General features: G+C 41.2%; 5 protein-coding genes across 7 annotated transcripts; 4 read left to right on the top strand and 1 right to left on the bottom strand.

The window, feature by feature from the left end:
• Window positions 1-174: 174 nt before the first annotated feature.
• Window positions 175-2337, bottom strand: tmem54a (transmembrane protein 54a). The gene is made up of 6 exons (XM_079573254.1): window positions 2212-2337; window positions 1394-1590; window positions 1108-1167; window positions 752-943; window positions 548-685; window positions 175-452 (listed from the first exon to the last, which is right to left on the bottom strand). The coding sequence occupies exons 1-6, from the start codon at window positions 2222-2224 to the stop codon at window positions 336-338; spliced, it is 717 nt and encodes a 238-aa protein (XP_079429380.1). The 5' UTR covers window positions 2225-2337; the 3' UTR covers window positions 175-335.
• Window positions 2338-3390: 1053 nt separating this feature from the next.
• pabpc4 (poly(A) binding protein, cytoplasmic 4 (inducible form)) lies at window positions 3391-9949 on the top strand. Of its 2 annotated transcripts, XM_079573253.1 has the most exons (14): window positions 3391-4005; window positions 5653-5846; window positions 6592-6707; window positions 7462-7601; window positions 7673-7767; window positions 8120-8257; window positions 8338-8433; window positions 8501-8770; window positions 8847-8937; window positions 9027-9119; window positions 9216-9346; window positions 9418-9508; window positions 9593-9723; window positions 9815-9949. In XM_079573253.1, the coding sequence occupies exons 1-14, from the start codon at window positions 3813-3815 to the stop codon at window positions 9914-9916; spliced, it is 1881 nt and encodes a 626-aa protein (XP_079429379.1). In that variant the 5' UTR covers window positions 3391-3812; the 3' UTR covers window positions 9917-9949. The 2 variants fall into 2 exon arrangements, with proteins under 2 accessions (XP_079429379.1, XP_079429378.1); XM_079573252.1 differs by having other exon boundaries at window positions 9027-9346.
• Window positions 9950-10353: 404 nt separating this feature from the next.
• On the top strand, window positions 10354-12565 carry ppie (peptidylprolyl isomerase E (cyclophilin E)). Its single transcript, XM_079574055.1, has 10 exons — window positions 10354-10401; window positions 10639-10737; window positions 10801-10844; window positions 10949-10975; window positions 11060-11141; window positions 11220-11326; window positions 11407-11530; window positions 11601-11786; window positions 11858-12000; window positions 12423-12565. The coding sequence occupies exons 1-10, from the start codon at window positions 10371-10373 to the stop codon at window positions 12489-12491; spliced, it is 912 nt and encodes a 303-aa protein (XP_079430181.1). The 5' UTR covers window positions 10354-10370; the 3' UTR covers window positions 12492-12565.
• A 1077-nt stretch (window positions 12566-13642) lies between these two features.
• Window positions 13643-15540, top strand: gjb10 (gap junction protein beta 10). Its single transcript, XM_079573003.1, has 3 exons — window positions 13643-13715; window positions 14144-14166; window positions 14205-15540. The coding sequence occupies exon 3, from the start codon at window positions 14230-14232 to the stop codon at window positions 15040-15042; it is 813 nt and encodes a 270-aa protein (XP_079429129.1). The 5' UTR covers window positions 13643-13715; window positions 14144-14166; window positions 14205-14229; the 3' UTR covers window positions 15043-15540.
• On the top strand, window positions 14234-19923 carry gjb3 (gap junction protein beta 3). 2 transcript variants are annotated; one of them, XM_079573002.1, is made up of 2 exons: window positions 14234-14355; window positions 18405-19923. In XM_079573002.1, the coding sequence occupies exon 2, from the start codon at window positions 18445-18447 to the stop codon at window positions 19309-19311; it is 867 nt and encodes a 288-aa protein (XP_079429128.1). In that variant the 5' UTR covers window positions 14234-14355; window positions 18405-18444; the 3' UTR covers window positions 19312-19923. The 2 variants fall into 2 exon arrangements, with proteins under 2 accessions (XP_079429128.1, XP_079429127.1); XM_079573001.1 differs by lacking the exon at window positions 14234-14355 and adding an exon at window positions 17770-17921.
• Window positions 19924-20044: the final 121 nt, after the last annotated feature.

Genomic DNA, 20044 nt, shown 5'->3' with positions numbered 1-20044 from the left:
TTTTTACTCCTTCACCATCCAGAAGTGTGTTACAAGTGTGTAAACACCAATTAAAACTGTTACACAAGTAGGTTTGGTTCACTGTAATAAATGAAACAGGCGTGTACATTATAATACATCATAAAAAAAGTCAACACAAAACATTCTTGGAAATAAAAATCACACACACAGCATATTTCAGTGAATTCACATATAAAAGTTGCCACTTGTAATAGTCAAGTGGAGGGATTACATGTTGTAACAGGCACATTATAGAAGCTCGTCTGAGGTGCTGTGTTTTATATGCATGGGTCTAGCAGTGTACATCCTCGTATTGTGTTGAGCCTCTCTCTAGTTTAGAGCCAGTCACTCTGAGCCACTGTAGTCGCCCTGTCCAGTAGTTCATGTTCTTCTGCAGGCTCTGCGTCAGGCGAAGGTGCAGGTGGAGATTCAAGACTTTGCTCAATGCGAATCTGTAATGATACAAACCCCAAATACAGTAGGTTATTAATAGAAAACATGGTTGTGCCTTAGAAGGTAGACATTCTGATGACAAAAAGTAATTTACCCTTCTAGCCAGCAGTGGCCTTTTCCTGCATGGACAGAGGTAAAGCGACGATGTGCACACAGCAAAGCAACGAAAGGCAAAAACCGCTTCCACCACTGATATGACGATTAGAGGCACCCACAGAATGAGTGTTGTCGCCTGAGAAAATATCACAACATAAACTCAACGTAATGTCACAATAACCCAGTAGAAATATTTACATACATATAAACGAGTGGGGTCAAAGGGGCATTCATATGTGATGCTTGCAGAGCCAATATTGTCCTTAGAATTGCAGTGTGTTAGCAGGCTTTTCCCTTTATGAATAATCGCCTGTACCATGGAAACACTCAAACCAATGGCAGAGGCAATAGCCAGAAGTCCCACCATGAAACTGAAGACCAACAGGACCCACTTCTGAAAATACAAGAGACATTTGAAGAACCCAATTACGACTTTGACAGTATACAAATTGAACTTCAATGTATGCCTGAATTGGCACTAGCATTAAACAAGACATGTTCAAGCATGAGCTGCAAATGACAAGGCTCTGTGCCAATAAGAAGGGAAAGGTCACTTACTAGGATCCTGTTTCTCTTGTTTTTGGACAGTACAATGGTTATTATTCCATTAATGATCCCCTGTAGAATATAAGAAAATACGTATAGACGGCTGAAGTATGTTCAGAGACCACAGGGCACTCTTAATGATATCTGTCCCATTATGTAGCAGTCTAAATCATGCAAATACATTTTCTATTAATAAATATTCAAAATCATATAAATGCATTCCCTACTCATAATTCCTACAACACAATAACAAATGAATAAACAAGGCTATGGTTATTACAAATACTGGCCAACTTACAAACAATCCAGCCACTAAAGCAATCACATTGGAGATAGCGTACACCATAGTGCGCGCCTGATGGTGGACATTGATGTGCCTCAACACCGCTCCATGGACCAGTGCACCAAGAAGGAAGTTGATATGACCCACAAGTACCAGACCCAGACCCATTTTCATCAGGGCCTTGTTGTCCTTGAGGTTGGCACAGCATACTCCTATTGAAGAAATGAATAATAGACTACGTGAATGTAATCAGTCTATGGACAATAGTCTTTCAAGCTGTGATACATTCCAAATATATATTAAAAAATAGTGTACGAAATCTTTGCACCATGACAATTTGAAAAGAGGCAATTACCACAATCATCTCTGACCCCTGCAGATGGAGAAGATTGCGGTTAACACATCCTTTAATAGCACTCTGTGTAAACCACTGAGACCTGATCTCTGGAGACTGTAGGGCATTTAGCTCATCCAGGTCCACAAGACCCTAAACTGAAGGGGACAATGCACCGGGTGGAATGTCCACACATTTAGGTACCTGCCCGGCCTACCTCTGGAAAGAGGGCAGGTTCACAGATTTCACAGACCACATTATTCTCATTAAGTGCTGTTGGCAAAAGTCTGATTTGAACATTTATCTCATTCATTCATTTCATTCTTTCAATGTCTTCATACAGAGATCTTTCTGTAGTGTAGTAACACTGCTATAACAATGACATGAAGCTATCCGTTTACAACAGCCTAGACCACGCCTAAAAACTTTGTCAGTCAATATTAGCCATTAGATTTGAAAGCTTTTCAAGTAAAATACGTCATTAAAGCATTAAACTTACCTAGATACGGCATGGTGACGATGTGTCCCTAGTAAAATACTATGGTTGACTTAGTAAAAATATCATTTCTAGCTGTTTTTAAACAGCTTTTTGTGCAGAAGTCGATCGACTCTTGGTTCACCTGCGTGCGGACAGTTCTTACTTCCGCCCACCTTTGGTGAGGCTCCGCCCACAAACCTTAAGCGCCCCGCCTCTTTGGGGGGTGGCGTACAGGTACAGACGACTAATCATAAATCAGCCAGGCTTCGTGTGTCAACTCCAAACTGACCGAGGGGAGATGTGGTAGATTCAAAACTCTCTAAAACCATCTACTCCAGGTCCAACTTGATCTTGTATGTCGGTCGGGACAGCTTGCTTGAGCAAACCAAAGAGTATGAACCTATAGCGCTAAGAGGAATGCTGCCATGCTTGTTTTAACTGTTAATAAAAAAGGCAGACTGCTGAAGATATTTCCCCGAATAAGGTCTGGGAAAATAAATAATCGGAGATAGGAATCAACTGACCATAGCTGGGTTTGGAGAGAGTGGCACGTTCCGCTGAAGTGGCTAATACGCATGAAGCTGTAAACTGGATTAGTAAAGTTGTAGCCTCTTGTTTTAAGGTTAGAGTAGCCTACATGTGCAGAGGAGGATTGTAGCCAACATGTCATGTCATTTGTCCTGTCATTTGAGCAACATTTGCTCAAAGTAATAACGTTACTTGAAATAGCCTAATTCTCCTCAAGTACAGGTAACACGTTTACCCAAATAGTACTGAGTAACTGTTTGAGTGTAAAAGTCTGATTTATGTTTCAGTTGTGACAGGATATTTTTGGTCTGTGTAGCTTCTGTAACTTTGAAAAATGTTCTTTTAGTGGCACAATAACAATTTGTTTGTTTTTTACTCAAGTAAGAGTTAAAGACAGACTATACTTTACTACAATATTACTCAAGTTGAAGTAAAAAGTACTGAATGATATAGCTACATGTATAATATCACTGGTGGTCTTTGGATTGTACACAGATGTCGCTGTGGGGAGCTATGGGGAGTTGTTAGGACGCAATGCGCGCTCTCTTTTACAGCGCGTGTTTTCCCCCCCACCTATGTTTGACCCTGACCACTATTTCCTCCGTAGCGCACGGTCTATAAAGTGCCCATGCTTTCCTCACGCAGTCTCTTTCCCCTGCCACAACAACCGTGAGTGTCTAACTCACAGTTCTTGGAAAAACTTAAAGAAAAAATATTATAAAAAATATAAAATCTTAAAAATCTTCATACAAAAACAAGAAACGCAATTCTTAAAAACAAAATAAAAAAAAACTATTCTAAAAATTGCAAAATACAAATTTATATATAAAAAAAATACATAAATAAACAAACACACGGAATCCTACGCCGAAGTTTCCTTCCTCAGACGAAGAACACATTCAAGAAATCGTTTTTTGGATTGTTATTTTTGCGCTTGGGCTTTTTTCGAGCTGGGAACGGTTCTCGGGGCTGCTGTGATCGAGTGTCCCATACGGCGAGAGGAGACGCGCAGTTCGGACCCACACGGCCTGTATTTGGTTTCTTTCTGTGCCTCTGAGACAAAAAAGATTATTTAATTTAGTCCTTCCTGAGATATGAACACAGCTCAGGGAAGTTATCCAATGGCTTCTCTTTACGTTGGCGACTTGCACCCCGACATAACCGAGGCGATGCTGTATGAGAAATTCAGCCCGGCCGGACCCGTGCTCTCCATTCGGGTCTGCAGAGACATGATCACCCGCAGATCTCTGGGATATGCCTATGTCAACTTCTCCCAGCCTGCCGACGGTAAGCAGCCTCTGTATATTGGGAGCACGTCAGACACTTTTATCACCTGCAACATGTATACTTTCTGCTCTTTAAAGGGATTTTTTTTATTATTTGGCTAGACCATAGACTGTATAGACATGCCAAGACCCACTTCTTACATAGACATTATGCCTCTGAAATGTGACTATAATTCGAATCCTTCACCATTTCTGCTCCATTACTACTTACTGCCTCTCTTAGCTCCCTTGACCTAAGGTGACCCAATTTTTCTGCTAAAAATGGCCAGTAGTTATAGCTGCTGGCTTTGTCAAAGAAAATTCAGACAACTTTTACACTGCACAACTTAAAAGTCATTATTGATAAAGGATTGGCAAATAATCCATTAACTCTCCCTTTACATCTGTCAGTGAATGTGCTTCACTAGTCTGGAGCTGTGTTCTCAATATCTTTACAGTGCAACCTAAACATTTGAGCAGTTGCAGCAGGTGTGACTGTTTACATTGTGTGTGAGAGAGACTTTTTTGTCTCTTGTCTTTGCCCAACACCTGTCTATGCCCAACACCTGTCAAGACAAAATTCAACCCCAGTGGTTGTGGGGAAATGAGGGACAATCACAAGCTCTATGTGACAAGCCAACTGGCAAGATTTGGTTGGTGTTGTATACATGTGACACAGTATGTTGTCGTATTAAGATCGACCCAGGGTATATTTCGACAGTACTACACAGTGTAAATGCAGCCTATGTAGCATGGTTAGATGGGATGCCTGTCACTATCATTGCGTAAATACCCACAAGGTCTGGAGTTACTCATTTGAGCATTCTTGTTGTAGGTCTATTCCCCTTCAATGGTAGAGAATACTTTACTCACTTCATGCTGCACATTCCTCTCAGGACCCCTCTCTAATTTTAGAACATCTTCCTGACTGTCTCACAATTTGCCTGCACACAATATGTAGAACTGGTATTTGTCCAGTTGCAGCAGTTTTTACTACTATCTGCTATACAATGTGGCATGAGTTACAACATTAGTCAATATGCTGTTCTAAACAAAGCCACGTGTTTAGGCTGTAATCACCAATCTTCTGTGAGCAAATGGGTTGTAAAGTACAATTGCAGGGCAAACTGCTGATGCCAGCAGACGCAAGGCAGCTCTGTTTTGTTTACCAGACACTTTTAGCTGGAAAGCCCGGCTGTGTGTCTGACTGAACAAAAGGGTGTTTGCCACATTAGAGGACCCCATTATAAAGGCATATAGGCTGTTTATATTTATCCTACCTATATCAACTAAGTGCTTGATTTTAACATATGTTATTATGGTTTTGAAATTGTGGAGCAGTAATCATATCACATGTATGTGAAGTGAAACAGATAACACTAACAGGCTACTGCTGGTCAGCTAGGCGGGTCAAGGCCCAGCTGCACCATGAGCCACTGCAGCTGCCCACTTTTGTCCCAGCTGCTCCCACAGAGTGTGTCTCCCACATGGTCTAATGCAGTCTGTTACATGTCCCTCTCAGACCCTAGTGCACTGTAGTTTTATATATTTAACAAAGACTGATACAGTTGACAAATCACAAATGCATTATGTTTTGAATATTTCTGTAAACATACCCAGAATTGCACCATTTCCTTGACCTCTGCCATTCCTCCCCTATCACTTACAGCTGAGAGAGCTCTGGACACCATGAACTTTGATGTGGTCAAAGGGAAGCCAATCAGAATCATGTGGTCCCAAAGAGATCCTTCCCTCAGGAAGTCTGGAGTGGGGAACGTGTTCATCAAAAACCTTGACAAGTCCATTGACAACAAAGCCCTGTATGATACCTTCTCTGCCTTTGGGAACATCCTCTCCTGCAAGGTACTGCTGACTATTTTACCAATAAACATTTAGGGCAGGGGTAGGCAACGTCAGGTCCAGCGGCCAAAACTGTCCCTCCATCGTAGAATCTCTAGCCCTCAAGTTACACAAATCAGAGATCAAATGCCTGTTAAAGTGTTAATTCCTTTAATTTTTATGTGCAGAACACCCATGTAGGCCATATATGATGTACTATACTGGCATTTGTAGACAATGATGCTCCTCCAGCAGGCAAACTTGCCTACCCCGACTTAGGGGGTCATTTACCAAGCATTTGTTCCTGTGCAAAACAAGTTGTAGCCCAAGTGGAGTTACAGTAATTTGTGCGTTATCTACTCATGTTACGTGGCAGTCTCTCAGTTATATACTGTATCAGATTTGTGGCCCTTATACAGTATTTCACATCATTTCAAATGTAAAATCAGGGCACGAAATGGTATATTTTATCATTCAGCTTGCACTCACTAAGTCCTTGGTAGTCATTGTACATAGGATACCACTATTTTACTATTCAATTGTACTTTGTTTATTTTTCACATTTTCTGCCTATTTGCACACCCTGAATGTTTCTAAGAGCTGAATGTAACAAGTAAATGTCTCCATTGTGAGATCAATAAAGGCTATCTAGTTTTCACATCACTCTTTTTAATGATTTATTAACATTAAGTTAGCAAACTGAGGATGCTCCCTGTTGATAGTATTTATTTCTACTGCCATACCATTAACAATCTTTAATGTGCTTTAGGTGGTGTGTGATGAGAACGGCTCCAAGGGTTACGCGTTTGTTCACTTTGAGACGCAGGATGCAGCAGATCGCGCTATTGAGAAGATGAATGGCATGCTTCTGAATGATCGCAAGGTGTGAGTGTCTGCTTAGGAATTCTTGGATGTCAATGATCATTAGATAAATATGATTTTCCTATTCATAGATTTTACAGATTCAAGTCATTTATTCCTATAGCGGTGTGTGTATATATAACTGTTGTCATTGTTTTATGCTTGGTGTTGAAAATAATGTTTGCTCTTCTATGAAGTTTTATCTGTTGGGTGTGTGTGTATGTGTGAATTAGCTAACTAATGTGCTCACCCCTGACCATGGTCCTAATGACTACTTACTTACACTGGCCTTCCAGTTTGCTCTTTCTGTTGCACCATTCGTCCACTTTCTGGCCACTCATCTTCAAGTGCCTGCGTGTGTGCGTGCGTGACCAAGCTTGTTTGTTTTAGTGACGGATCGAATGCAGGAAACATAACGGGATGGCCGAGGGAACGAGGTCCACGTAGCCAGGTATATAAGATCCTTTGGTCCTCCTCAGCTTTCCCTTTGTACTGTGAGACTCCTCCATCCACCTGCGTATAGATCAAGTTTGGGACCAAGATGCTTGATGGTTGTCTTGGTGTTTTGTGTCAAGCATGCCAACATATCTGCCTGCTTCTGGTTTTCGCAAGTTAATTTTGTAGTTTTTGTCAGAGGTCTCCGACGTACGTATGTCCATAGTAGTTGCCTGCATCATTTGTACCTGGAAGTCTGGAAACTGTTGTTTTAGTCACTTCAGAAGTAAATGCAATCTGGACTGTATTCTGAATGTATTCTGCCTGCCTCGCCTGTATTCAGGTTCGTGGGACGTTTCAAATCACGCAAAGAGCGAGAGGCTGAACTTGGAGCCAAAGCCAAAGAGTTTACCAATGTCTACATAAAAAACTTTGGGGACGACATGGATGATGACAGACTGAAAGAGATGTTTGATAAATATGGTAAACTGATACGCATTTTCATTCAAATGTGATGTGGTAATTATTAATATTAACCGTGTAACCTCTTTCAGGTAAAACACTCAGTGTCAAAGTTATGACCGATTCATCAGGCAAATCCAGAGGCTTTGGCTTTGTCAGTTATGAGAAACATGAGGATGCAAACAAGGTACATTGCCTCTATGGCCTTTGCGATGCCCAATCCTGTCAGACCTTGGAAGCTAAGCAGGGAAGGGCCTGGTCGGTACTTGGATGGGAGACCGTTTAGTAACACCAGGAAGCCTAGCGAATGTAGTGTGTGAGTGAGTGGTTGGTGGTGGTCGGAGGGGCCGATGGCGCAGACTGGTTGCCTCGCTTCCGTCAGTCTACCCCAGGGCTGCTGTGGCTACAATAGTAGCTTACCACCACCGGGTATGGAGTGAATGAATAATGCAATGTAAAGCGTCTTTGAGTGTCCAGCAAAAAACGATGCATTATTATTATTATTATTATTATTTAGTTGATACCTTTGTCTGTCCAAGGCTGTTGAAGACATGAATGGCACCGATCTCAACGGCAAAACTGTGTTTGTGGGTCGAGCTCAGAAAAAGATGGAGAGGCAGGCAGAGCTGAAGAGGAAGTTTGAGATGCTGAAACAAGAGCGAATCAGTCGTTATCAGGTCTGAAGCATTGTGTGCCATGAGCATTTTTTTTTTAGCTATGAAATTAAGTGTGTCATTACTATAAGTATTTGTTTTAGGGGGTTAACTTGTACATTAAAAACTTGGATGACACAATCGATGATGAAAAGTTACGGAAGGAGTTTTCTCCTTTTGGATCCATTACAAGTGCCAAGGTACAAAACATCAACTTTAATCAATCACACACAGTGGAGCCTATACACCGAATGTTTCTGTTTGCAGGTTATGCTTGAGGAAGGTCGCTCGAAAGGCTTTGGCTTTGTCTGCTTCTCCTCCCCAGAGGAGGCCACTAAAGCTGTGACAGAAATGAATGGACGTATTGTTGGCTCCAAACCACTGTACGTAGCTTTAGCCCAACGTAAAGAAGAACGAAAAGCCCATCTCACTAATCAGTATATGCAGCGTATTGCTGGAATGAGGGCCATGCCTGCTAATGCCATCATTAACCAGTTCCAGCCGACCAGTGGCTACTTTATGCCCGCTGTGCCACAGGTGAAATAACTGATTTCACTATTGTTTTGCCAGTTTAGAGTAAATATATGACACAATGCTCTTACTTCATTGACAGGCCCAGAATAGAACCACATACTACGCGCCCAATCAGCTGGCTCAAATGCGACCTAATCCTCGGTGGCAGCAGCAGGGTGGCAGAGGTCAAGGTAAACACTGGGAGGCTATTTTTCACTATTCCGATTAATTAACACTTTATTTCTTTGCTTATGATTCAATGCCATTTTCTAACCCTCAGGTGGTTTCCAGGGCATCCCCAACTCGCTGCGTCAGCCAGGACCACGAGCTAATCTCAGACACATGAGTCCCAACAGCGCACAGGGTGCTCGGGGTCAGTCTGCTCACAAACACATTTTACTTTTACAATTTACTATTCATTATGTGATTTTGTGTAATGCTTTGATATTTTATTTTTCTTGCTGTTTAGCCTCTGGTCAGACAATGGCTCCCCGCCCTTCAGTGGGGGTTTCTGGTCCGAGAGCTATTCCTCCGTACAAATATGCCACTGGCGTTCGGAATCCTAACCCACAGGTTGTTCAGCCTGTTGCATTACAGCAGGTATGACCAATATAACAATACACATTATAAAGTTTGTCGTACATCCGCCATAACACATTAATGTGCTCTAGTCACAGCCTGCTGTGCACGTCCAGGGCCAGGAGCCTCTCACAGCATCTATGCTCGCAGCTGCACCGCCACAGGAGCAAAAGCAGATGCTCGGTAAAAGCCAATTTCCTGAAACAGTGGACTATTTGCTTTCATTGTTTGACCATAGTTTAATGTATTACTTTCTCTGTCTAACAGGTGAGCGCCTGTTTCCGCTGATTCAGGCCATGCATGCCAACCTGGCAGGAAAAATCACTGGCATGTTGCTGGAGATTGACAACTCTGAACTGCTCCATATGCTAGAGTCTCATGAATCTCTGCGTTCCAAGGTACTTTAATTTGTCCTTTTAACAGCATCGAATATATACCTGAATGTGGGATTTGCATATTTGATTATTATTATTATGCCTGTTTCCATAGGTGGAGGAAGCTGTAGCTGTCCTTCAGGCACACCAGGCCAAGAAAGATGCCACTCAGAAAGTTGGTAGCATCGCTACTACGGCTCCTGCTGCCTCCTCTTGAAGGCTAAATGATAGAAAAAAATCTTTATAAAAATATGCTCAATTAATTAATCATTATTAAAACTTGAATAATATACAGATTTTGGTTTGTATCTCGTAACGTACACTTGCATTAATATTAAAAAGGACAGAAATTTGTTTGCAAATGTATTTTAACATCATCATGTTTTTGACATGCTGTAAACCTATTGAGAATAAAAGGATGATGTGGAAAAAGGGTTTGATTTGCCTTTATGCGGATTATATATAGATGCATAGGTATATATATATATATATATTAAATTTACAGTTATTTGCTCACACTAAAGTGAAACTGAAGTGCATCTGGAGGAAAGGTTACCGCACATGTCCAGCAGGTGGCGCAGAGATAAAGTGGGCGGGGCAAGAGTTGAAGCTTTTTTTTTTAACCAATGGGAATTTGCTGACGTCAGAGTTGAGAGGTCAAACAATCCAACATGGCCACGAACAAACGAGTGTTGTATGTTGGTAAGTTGCCTAAATTGTGTGTTTATTACTGTTGTAATAAGTTGTTTTTGTCCCGAACCTGGACTTTGATGTGACTGTGTTTAGCTTCACTTCGCATTTATTGCCTGAACCGTGTTAGAAAGTGCTACGTATTTTTGAATGAACCCCAGCATTCATGACTGAACTCAACGTACTGCATGCAATTCAAAGTGTAAAAACTAAAATACTATTATAATATACTGTGCGCCTTTTTGCCAGGTGGCCTGGCTGAAGAAGTGGACGAGAAGGTGTTACATGCAGCTTTTATTCCTTTCGGAGACATTGTAGACATTCAAGTCCCGTTAGATTATGAATCCGGTGAGTTTTACTTAAATCTTATTATGCCTATTTTGCATTAACTGTTCCATTATTACTTTTCAGAAAAACACAGAGGTTTTGCATTTATTGAGTTTGAACTGGCAGAGGTATGTTGAATTTCTCAGTTTACTCCGGTACAAAAAGTTCAGTACTTCTTCATATTATTTCCTTATGTTTCTTATTAAAAGTACTACTATTTGTTTTTGTTCAGGATGCAGCAGCAGCTATTGATAACATGGTATGCACATAATAGTTGCAGTTGTTTTATTCTTTATTTACTATTATGCAGCATGACTATTTGTACTGTGTGTGTTTTCATCAGAATGAGTCTGAGCTCTTTGGTCGCACTATAAGGGTCAACATAGCTCGACCTATGCGAATCAAAGAAGGCTCATCCCGTCCAGGTGCAGTAGTTTAACACACTAGTTTTTACTGCTATAATTTCATGAAGGTATCCTCATGTGGTTTCCTCTTTGCTACAGTGTGGTCAGATGATGATTGGTTGAAGAAGTTCTCAGGGAAAACGATAGAAGAGGCTGAAGCTGAAGCAGCAACAGCTGGGGAGTCGGCTACTACAGTCGGACAAGAGGTTGGGATGATTTAAGATTTTCTTATAACAGTATTACTTCATTTCTCTGTTTCCATATTGTTCATATGAATCCTTTGCAGGATGAGCCCCCTGCAAAGAAGGGTAGAGTGAATCCACAGGTTTATATGGATATCAAGATTGGCAACAAGCCAGCTGGAAGGTTACGGTTTCTTCTTCGAGCTGACATTGTTCCCATGACAGCAGGTAAGTCTGCTTGTAATTAGACTTATATTATTTAGTCATAGATATTTTATGTTAACTTTATATTTTGCAGAAAACTTCCGATGTCTGTGCACACATGAAAAGGGCTTTGGCTTCAAAGGCAGCAGTTTCCACCGCATCATCCCTCAGTTCATGTGTCAAGGAGGGGACTTCACCAACCACAATGGCACTGGTGGCAAATCCATCTATGGGAAAAAGTTTGAGGATGAAAACTTTATCCTTAAACACACTGCTCCAGGTGAGACATGTTCTGTTGAGCTAATAAGCTCCACAAATGCCACATAAATTTACGGTCTCTTTTGCTTTCAGGGCAGCTCTCCATGGCCAACTCCGGGCCTAACACAAATGGGTCTCAGTTCTTCATCACAACTGATAAAACAGACTGGCTGGACGGAAAACATGTGGTTTTTGGTGATCTGGTCGAGGGAATGGATGTAGTTCGAGCAATGGAGGTGAGTGGATTTCACCCTCTGTTTAGTGTTTTGGGCCGCACTGTTGGAGGATATTAAGAGACGAATGAGGTTTATTTATTCCACAAAAGCAAAGTCTGTTTTTTAATTGTTTCATGGCTAATTAAAGTAATTTTAAAACATACATTCAATCATCTAAGTATATTAAAACTTTGGTTTTCCAGGCTGAACCACCTGGGTGTTTGTTTGTTGCTTTTTATTATTCCTCTTTCTGTCTTAAATTTGGCCAAATATAGGTTATTACACACTGCACAACATGTTATAGTAACATGATTAGGGAAACTGGCGTGCACTTCCAAACTCTACAGGAATCACACACAACTCAACCAACAACATGTACATTAATTTACTGCTTCTATTATTTCCACTTTTCTTTAAACTGCCCTTTTAAATTTTGTCCACAGGCACAAGGAGCAAAAGATGGCAAGCCAAAACAGAAGGTGATCATCTCCGACTGTGGAGAGTATGCGTGACATAATAATTGTGCTCCTTTTGTGTCCGCTTTGTCTGCCATGTAGATATTTGAATAAAACATTTTTATATGAATTGTATGAGCGAATGTGTTCTTATATTCTGTTTGACACTTCAAGTTGCTCTATTACAGAGCTGAAAGTGAACACGACCATTCCCTGTGTTATTGTGCATTTAAGCTCTTTTCATTTTTTTTTTAAATTGAACATAATTAGTAACAGAACTATATCAGTCGTGTAAAGAAAACATCAGTACTAACAATGAAATGTCTAAAATTGCATCAGGTTCATATTTTAACAAAAAACACACATTCAAATTTATAAAGGTCAGTTAGCTATAACTTATTTTATGCCTAACCACTGTGGAAATCAAAACAGGACATTTTAATACTCGTACATCAACAGCCTAATTACTACTATGGCACAGATTGAGTAGAACCACAATATAATTATGCGAACACCAGAGGTGAGTAGAGTAGCTAAAAATGTACTCAGAAGTGAAAAGTGGTTAATGACTCAAGTAATTACCATTATATTGTATTACTCATTATAATATTACTCAAATATTAAAAAAACAAACAAAAAAAACGCTGCTACAAGTCTGATTTCAGTGAAACACAAAATACATTAAACATTCTGACATTTATAAAGAGAATACCATAGAAATGTATAATAACAATAATTAAAAGGTGAAACACTTTTATTATGTTTTTATATCAATATAAAGCTTTTGCCTCTTAAAGAGTGACGCACAGGAGAACGAGCTATGTATAGATACTTCCCTATAATATGACTCAAGTAGAAGAGTAATAACTAGCCTACTCCAAAAAGCACAGTTAAAAAAAAGTCTCAAATACTTAAGTAGTCTAAATGTAATTGAGTACAACACGCCCGCACAAAACACACAAAAACACTTCTGAACAGCAAAAGTGAGTCTGAGTGCTGTGTGTGCTCTTTCCTATTCGAGTCTCAAGTTCCGCGCGTGATGCAGGTAAACAAACGGGAGATAAAAGGATAAATAACTTATCCCTAATTAGGCAAAACGTTTTTGTGAAGTGGCGCTGTTTGCCACACCTGAGCAGGTTAGGTTTGCGTCGACCATGGCAGACAAACAACTCCACCCCCTTCACTCCCGTTCAGTTGAGAAAGTCGAAGATTTTCATCAGTGAGCTTTATCCGGCGCGTTCTCCGCTTCGACACGGAACCGCCGATCCACGACAAAAAACAGTAAGTTTTACTAAACTCTCGCTGTATATTCAGTTGGACTTTATTACGGGGATTTTAATTTTAATCTTACTTTTTGGTTGTGCGTAATTACGCACGGAGAGTAGGCTACAAGCTTCAAAGTAGGCGCCGGGACAAAGTAGCTGCTCGTTCGGAAACTCCTCTTGTGATAATGGGCTTTACAAAACATTGATTGTTGAATGTAAACTATCTTTTCAATCATCATGGTACTATTCTTCAGCGTTATTATATGTTGTTATTATTATTAGGCTATTATTATTATTATCATTATTATTACAATATTTTCATCAGTTTTATTTGTGTTTTTTAACCCTTGCTAATAGACATTCATAAATGAAACCACCCGTTCTTATCATTCTTTGTTGAACTGCTTTTTCCTGTTCATTGTATGACATGTGTTGTTCTCGCAGATACCAGACGTCTGCCTGTGTGAGTGCTGCTGTAAGATCTCTGTGTCCCGCGGCTGGAGAGCAGACAGCCTTGAACAAACCCCATCATGAACTGGTCATTCCTCCAGAGCCTCCTCAGTGGGGTCAACAAATACTCCACAGCCTTTGGCCGTGTGTGGCTGTCCATCGTCTTCCTCTTCAGGGTCATGGTGTTTGTGGTGGCAGCAGAGAAGGTATGGGGAGATGAGCAGAAGGATTTTAAATGCAACACGGCTCAGCCTGGCTGTCACAACGTTTGCTACGACCACTTCTTCCCTGTTTCTCACGTGCGTCTGTGGGCTCTGCAGCTCATCTTTGTCACCTGTCCGTCACTGCTGGTGGTCATGCATGTTGCCTACAGGGATGACCGGGAGAAGAAACACAAGGCCAAATATGGAGAGAACTGCCGCAAGCTTTACCAGAACACTGGAAAGAAGCGTGGAGGCCTGTGGTGGACTTATGTCCTCACTCTGGTCTTCAAAATACTTGTGGATGCCACCTTTGTGTACCTCCTCTACCACATCTATGAGGGCTACGACTTCCCCTCCCTCATCAAATGCCAACAAAGGCCCTGTCCAAACGTAGTGGACTGCTTCATTGCTCGTCCCACAGAAAAGCGAATCTTCACAATCTTTATGGTGGTCACCAGCCTGATATGCATCGTGCTCTCAATATTTGAAATCGTCTATCTTGTGGGCAAGCGCTGCAGAGAATGCTTCTCTGCACAGCATCGCTCTCGCCGTGCCTTGACAGACACAATGTCCAGTGGAAGTACTCTGATGGACAACAATCATTTAAAAATGAGCAAATCTGCTACTCCCGATACTCCAGCTCCTTCATACAACATGGCCATTTCCAATGACAATCTTTTAAAGGCATAATAGCCTCCTCTTGCAAGAACTTTCTGAGAGACTACGCAGGCAGTTGTCTGTTCCAAACTCTGAAGGAGGAAGTTCCTTCCTGCGCTGAGACAATGAACTGGAAAAAACTGAACAGCAAAAGTGTATTGTGCCTTTCACAATATGTCTAATAAAATAGAAATTCTGTCTATTAGTGGTTTGGAAACACATCACAGTCTGAATGCAGATCCTTCACTGACTCAGACTTTGTACAAACATGTGGGTTTCTGTGTAAGATTTTCCCTCTTTTCAGAGTCCTTCTTGCAGACGCTTCATGCTGCAGTGTGGCTCTTTGTTCTAATGCGCACAGTGAAAAGTTGCTCTTGTATATACAGTATTGTAATTTACATAATTTAAACCAGAGGTTGAGCTGCTATGCGACTTACAATCTACGACTGTTTAAATGGTTAGGAATGGCAGAATGATGAGGTTGCCAAGTACTTTTGTAAGCACAGTTGCTGACATATTTGTTGCAGCAGAAAGGCTGCCTGGATGTATGGTTGTAAGAATTTTTGTTCAAATAAAGAAAGATTTTCATTTTTTAAAGATTTGTTGTTTGCATTTCAGTCTTTAAATAGATAGAGGTATCCTTTGGCGAACGTGTGGATTTCACAACTACATGTGACTTTTCATTTTTTCCATGTGTTTCATAAACTCCTCCCGCCCACAACAGCCAGCGGTTGTTCAGTTGCTAGGAGCTGCGGCCTGGACTGTTTTGCTTGATTGGTACTTTAGGAGCGGGGCAAAAGGAGGAGTCATTCTTTTCTCTTCATTTGATTCATCTGCATTGACGTATGGACCCACCCAGAGCAGGAATTCTTCAGTCCACTCTAGTGTGTGATACGGGTGATTAAAGGGGCTGGAAGCAAGTTCGCCATTTTATACTCACTACTGCCACCTCAGGCCATATGTGTAACTGCACCTTCTATATTAAGCTCGTGCATGACGGCAATTCGGGCCGAAGTGACACATTTTTGAGTGACCGTACAGGATTTTAGAGGCAGTTGTGGCGAACAGGTCTGAGCTCATTCTACACACTAGGACATGGCTGGAACATGTAGGGGGAGGAAAATACTTAATTTTAACATTTTTAAACTCTTTATAGTCCCTTTAAGTGTTAAACAAAAAAGAGGGAAAAACATACAATCCCAGGAGTTGACATAAGTTGTTCACAAAGGTTTTCTAAGACTGGAGTTGTGGTTTTAGAATAGCGTTTGCCCTGCCCTACAGATGACTCACACTCACATTAAATGATACTGGTACATTACTGGCATTCAGTAGACCAGTAAAGTATTAACAACAGGGTCTGTGCTTCATCAAACCAACTACCCCACTGTTCTTACTTCTTTATTTAGAACATCACTCTTAGCTTTATGGTTTTGACTTGGCAGACTTGTGTAAATTGGACCTACTGTTTTATATGAGCTTGTTTGTTGGTATGTGACAGTTTCCTTCCAACTGGGTGGTTCTGTAAACACTTGATGATTACCCTCATTTGGGAAGCTTCTATCTGGGGGTCTTAAATGCCGTGATTGAATATTCTTTGAGGCAGAATGCGGCCTTCCTCCAACATTAGGCACAATGAGAAGTGATGTGTTTATCAACTTGAGTGGATGCTTCTTGTTGTGACTTGCAGCTGGCTGGCCCTTGACTCATGCGCACATTCTTCCAGGTGTGCCTCGACCAACAGCCTGGACCAGTTCTTCACAAAGGCACATCCTCCTCAACAGGCAACAGTTTCTGCTATCTCATACATGTCAATGACTGTATTATGTGCCCCAAACGTCCCAGAAAAGCAAGAACATCCAGGGAAAATGTAATCTGCATAGTATCTGCCCAGAATAAAATAGAGTGATACTGATGTATGCTTGTGTGTGTGTATACATGAAAATTAAGGTAATAACAATAAGGATTATATTTAGCAGAATTATTAAAAATGATATCCTTCCAATGTAAGTCACTTTGAACTCACTTCTGGGATTCCAAACAGGTGACATATGCTGTAATATAAAAGTCATGATTTGGCCATTGTGTCTTATTATACAACCACTCAGGAGTGATCTTTCTAGAAAAGCTTCATTTTTGGCCTGTTCCTGTTCCTTACTCTGTTACAGGCACAGTTAGACAATGGCATTATGGGCATGAGTTGACATGAGATAAGCCATAGACGCTCAGTGTACACTGGGATTTTATTCTCATATGTCTGAACAAAAGAACTCAAGTTACTGAATACATGCAGCAGCCTGCAACCACTGGCATGCTTGGGCACAGCATTGGCATTTCCTATCCAAACAGATAACTGGAAAGTAAAGGCAGTGAGTAAACATGCATTAACTTTGGTCTCTTTACAGAAAAGACTTTGTTAGGCGCTTGTAATTGTTATCCTGTGTCTAAAGGGAGGTTTCTGTGTTATTTGAGTTGAGTGTAAGATTGAAAAGCTGAAAAGGAAATGCAATACACCCAGCCTTTGTAGTAAACAAGAAAGTCTACTATGAATAACTGACAAACAGATGTTTCCCCAAACTAGAAGTGATTTACAAAACACTGAGTTTTCCACACAGCAGAAGTGTGTGAGAGAAAAGTAAAAACCATAGACTGTAAAAAAAAGTGGGAGAGGGAGGGACGTCCATCGAGGAGAGAGAGAGAGAGAGAGAGAGACAGGGCGCAACATCAGACAAAATTTTAGTTTCCAGTCTTAAACCACACCCACAGGCGCATTTCTTCAAGCTGTGCTGTCTACCTGTCGAAAGTCGCCGTGTAGGTGCGCACATTTATCCAAAACACAAGAAAAGTGTTACAAAAGGCGCGTAGAAACTACTATGTTGGCGTTCGGTCGATTATGATGGATTAGACTTCACTTGGTAAGTAACACAACTCTCGGAAAGGCACTGACGGGCGGGTGACCGACCCACGATCTAATGTATGGCTCAGCAGCAATAACTGTGTTCAAATGTTGTTTTGTTAAACGTTTCACAATGCGGGGGTTATTGGTATCGATAAGTGGGTGATCAAAAGGGCCAGAAACAAAGGAGAAATATGACAATACTTGCTAATCATACTGTACCGTGTGCGTTTTTGTGTGTGTTAGTTTTTACCTTAGGACTATGTGTTTTATGTGACGCGAAGACCAATACACACAAGAAAGGCTTACATGGGTTTCTGTTAAGGCCCATGTTCTAAGAGTGTTTTTGTTGTTCAGTCATTTACACAGGAATGATTCCTCTGTAAATGACGCACAGTGAAAAACTGTACTGTGGGAATAACAACAATAGTTTTACCCCTAGAATATTTTATTTAAAACCTATGAACCTACAGTAACCATGCCACGTTTCTGTCCATTACAGATTCAACATTAAGCAAGAAAGAATTAATTGAGCCAAGAACATGGACTGGAAGACCTTCCAAGCCCTGCTGAGTGGGGTGAACAAGTACTCCACAGCGTTTGGCCGAGTGTGGCTGTCGGTGGTGTTCGTTTTCAGGGTGATGGTGTATGTGGTGGCTGCAGAAAGAGTGTGGGGCGATGAGCAGAAGGACTTTGACTGTAACACCAAACAGCCCGGCTGTGCCAATGTCTGCTATGACCACTTCTTCCCCATCTCCCACATCCGCCTGTGGGCCCTGCAGCTTATCTTTGTCACCTGCCCGTCCTTCATGGTGGTCATGCATGTGGCCTACCGTGATGACCGCGAGCGCAAGTACCATGCCAAGCATGGGGAAGACGCCAAGAAGCTCTACAAGAACACAGGCAAAAAACATGGAGGCCTGTGGTGGACTTACCTGATCAGCCTCTTTGTGAAGACTGGCATCGAGGTGGCCTTCCTCTACATTCTCCACAAAGTGTACGACAGCTTCTACCTGCCTCGGCTTGTCAAATGTGAGGTGTCCCCATGTCCAAACCTGGTGGACTGCTACATTGGCCATCCGACAGAAAAGAAAGTCTTCACCTACTTCATGGTAGGGGCATCTGCCCTTTGCATCATTCTCAACATCTGTGAGATTATTTATCTCATTTCCAAAAGAGTCGCCAGATGTGCAAACAAGGTGAAACGACGTCATCGTCACATGGCAGTGCCTGAGCAAGACTTCAATGAGGACAATTTCTTTAACCACAGCACCCTTCCAGTGTCAAATCAAGACCTGAAAGACTTTAAGGACAAACCCCCCTCATTTAAATCTGTGGCCCCAGCACACAGACTCAAGCTAGAGGACAAAATACATGCCTCTGCCCCTAACCTCTCCTCTTCTAAATAATGGGAGAATTAACTGAACTTGGACTGGAAAAAACAAGATGGTCATCTCAGAATAAAAGAGCGACATCTCAGGAGAAACTACTGCACATGCTAAAGCTGACACACAGCTATGGACTCCTTAGCAACGTAGACAGGACCTACAGTTTTATCATTAATATATATAAATAAATAAATAATTTCCTGTATTTGTTTTTCCTCTGAAATTACCATAAAAGAGGAAGAAAAGACAACACCTACACAAACACAAGACACACCTGGTAGAAGTATTCAGCCTCCCTGTCACTGCCAACATGTGTGTCCCTGCATCGTCTAGAACAGACAACTTCATTTTGTACTATTTTTATTCCAGGAAACTAAAATCAAATGTAAGTGTGCATCAATGTACTTAAGTATTACTTGAACAACTGGCTTGGTAGTGGTTCAATCCACTGATTTTTGTGTTTCTTTTATGTTATGCATACTCTGGTTTGAACACTTCCTTGTCTTGTGGAAGCCTTATGCTGATCTGAATGAGGAGGAAATGCTGCTGCTGGATTCTTGGCAACCAGGTGGACTATCAGAGCCAAAGGAATGAGGGGATTTCAGTCATATTCCACAAAAATGTGGCCAGAAACATGTCATTGTTTGTTATTCTTAAAACTGTAAATATAATAAAGTTATTGATTTTTCTATTTGGTCTTTGGCATTCAAGTCAATAATTATGGCAAAAGGCTAATTAGCATAAAGGGTTTGCC

This window comes from Gobius niger (genome assembly GCF_951799975.1).
Source record: "Gobius niger genome assembly, chromosome: 16".
NCBI lineage: Eukaryota > Metazoa > Chordata > Actinopteri > Gobiiformes > Gobiidae > Gobius > Gobius niger.
The sequence above is the reverse complement of the archived record's forward strand: the minus strand, read 5'-3'. Positions and strand labels throughout refer to the sequence as shown.

What these genes read in the sequence shown, in the direction of transcription:
- ppie (XM_079574055.1), top strand. Translation starts at nt 10,371, where the DNA reads ATGGCCACGAACAAACGAGTGTTGTATGTTG. An exon ending in CCCGTTAGATTATGAATCCG is followed by an intron (nt 10,738 to 10,800) that starts GTGAGTTTTACT and finishes ATTACTTTTCAG; the next exon opens with AAAAACACAGAGGTTTTGCA. An exon ending in CCTTAAACACACTGCTCCAG is followed by an intron (nt 11,787 to 11,857) that starts GTGAGACATGTT and finishes TTTTGCTTTCAG; the next exon opens with GGCAGCTCTCCATGGCCAAC.
- pabpc4 (XM_079573252.1), top strand. Translation starts at nt 3,813, where the DNA reads ATGAACACAGCTCAGGGAAGTTATCCAATGGCTTCTCTTTACGTTGGC. An exon ending in AACATGAGGATGCAAACAAG is followed by an intron (nt 7,768 to 8,119) that starts GTACATTGCCTC and finishes TGTCTGTCCAAG; the next exon opens with GCTGTTGAAGACATGAATGG. An exon ending in GCAGGGTGGCAGAGGTCAAG is followed by an intron (nt 8,938 to 9,026) that starts GTAAACACTGGG and finishes TCTAACCCTCAG; the next exon opens with GTGGTTTCCAGGGCATCCCC.
- tmem54a (XM_079573254.1), bottom strand. An exon ending in CTTTAGTGGCTGGATTGTTT is followed by an intron (nt 1,168 to 1,393) that starts GTAAGTTGGCCA and finishes TATATTCTACAG; the next exon opens with GGGATCATTAATGGAATAAT. An exon ending in TTGACCCCACTCGTTTATAT is followed by an intron (nt 686 to 751) that starts GTATGTAAATAT and finishes ATATTTTCTCAG; the next exon opens with GCGACAACACTCATTCTGTG.
- gjb3 (XM_079573002.1), top strand. Translation starts at nt 18,445, where the DNA reads ATGGACTGGAAGACCTTCCAAGCCCTGCTGAGTGGGGTGAACAAGTAC.
- gjb10 (XM_079573003.1), top strand. Translation starts at nt 14,230, where the DNA reads ATGAACTGGTCATTCCTCCAGAGCCTCCTCAGTGGGGTCAACAAATAC.